The 1,718-nt window shown below is 42.6% G+C and overlaps 1 protein-coding gene across 1 annotated transcript in view; it reads right to left on the reverse strand.

Moving 5' to 3' along the window:
• LOC102001726 (induced myeloid leukemia cell differentiation protein Mcl-1 homolog) overlaps positions 1-527 on the reverse strand; it is a 3,254-nt gene extending 2,727 nt beyond the window's left edge. Inside the window, 1 exon segment of the mRNA XM_013355542.1 lies at positions 512-527. Within this exon segment, the coding sequence (XP_013210996.1) occupies positions 512-527 (16 nt within the window).
• Positions 528-1,718: the final 1,191 nt, after the last annotated feature.

Below are 1,718 nucleotides of genomic sequence, written 5' to 3' on the forward strand. Positions count from 1 at the left end.
TCTGTAGACCAGGCTGGTCTCAAACTCACAGAGATCCACCTGCCTCTGCCTCCCGAGTGCTGGGATTAAAGGCGTGCGCCACCATTGCCCGGCTTAGGTTAGGTTTTCTTTATTGATTCTATTTTCATTTTCATTTCTTTATCTGTTTTCTTAATTTTATTCCACTGTTTACTATATGTATATTTCATAAATGGTAATTTGTTCCCTTTTTAAGAATGTCAAACGTTTATAAATGCTATTTTTAAGTCCTTGTCCTCTGCTTTAGCTATATTGCATTACTCAGGCCTTTGGTATAGCAGTTACTTTGTATTAGAGAGTACATATTGTTATAGATGTTATTGATTATGTATTTACACTACTGTGTATGCATTTTGACTTGAGATGGTTGTAATGTTAGATGCTGATATCTGGCATTAGCTCTGTTCTGTGTTTTGTGGATACTGTTTCTTACTCTAGTTCTTAGTAGCTGTGGTGGCTGTGATTGGTCTGGTAGTAAATGCTTCTGAGTTACTGCCATCCATGGCCATTGGGGGTTTCTGCTAGAATGTGATTTTAGGTATTGGAAACAGAGAATTAAGAACACGTGTGGCTTAGATGAGGAGTTTGCGAGGCTCCAAAGGTAGGAGGAAAGCAGAGTGTGCCTAAATGCCCTTAGGAATGTGGACAGATGGGAAATAGAGGCCTCAACAGATAGTCTGGTACAGGGGTAGGGGATAGAAGGTGAGATTGGAATTGAAAGAAATGGGGTAGAATGAAGATGCCCACCTGATCCCCTGGTCTGTGTGGCTGATGGATTTCTGGGAAATGTTTTGGAGCTGAAAGCTGAGACAAGGGGATGTAGTCCTGAGGAAGGCTGTAAAACATCTACCTCTTGCACTGGAGGTAGAAGCAGAGAGTCTATTCCTTAATTTCTCATGTTTTATGTAAATCTAATTATTGACATTCAATGGCACAATATTGGAAATAAAAACATTTTACATAAAAGAAACCCATGATGGTGAAATGCACTGACATTGTTTTTTAAAGCACTCAGAAAGATTCTTACTGAGTAAAGAAAAACTGTTTTTAATCCCAAAACTGGAGGAAGCATTGAAGTTTACCCAACATGTTGTGAGACATTAGTATAGTCTTCCTCTATTTAGAATAACTAAAGCCTATTAAAAAAAAATCTAAGGACTGTATTACCTAAACATCAAATTAAAATCAATAGTTTGGACCTGATCCTATACCAAAAGATCCATCAGAGGGGTGAGTGAGTTCCTGACCCACGGCAGCAGCCCGGCAGACAGAGCACAGACATTCCTCAACCCACTATACTTCCTGGTCTTCCTGCAGGGGCTATTCTCCCCCGCTACTGCCTCTCTCCTCCTATCCCATCCCAGCTTGCACCCAGGAAACCTCTCCTTTCTTGCTCCCCTCTTTGGGATAAGATCCCCCAGCTCAGCCTGTTTGGGTGCTGGGACTGGGTGGTGAGCACAACTGGGTGGGCGGGAGTTCCTTTGTTTCAATAGCCTGCCTGCAGACCTTTTCTCTGCGGGGTCACTGGCCAGCTAGGGGCTCTGATCCTGTACCAGAAGACCCATAAGGGAGCATTTGGAGGAAGAGATGGGCAGGTGCCAATGCAAGAATTCCTCCAACAATCTGAAAAACAACATGAAAACACCAGAACCCAGTGACCTCACAACAGGAGGACAGGAACACCTTAATCGAGAAGAAGT

Source organism: Microtus ochrogaster, unplaced genomic scaffold (genome assembly GCF_000317375.1).
Source record: "Microtus ochrogaster isolate Prairie Vole_2 unplaced genomic scaffold, MicOch1.0 UNK164, whole genome shotgun sequence".
NCBI lineage: Eukaryota > Metazoa > Chordata > Mammalia > Rodentia > Cricetidae > Microtus > Microtus ochrogaster.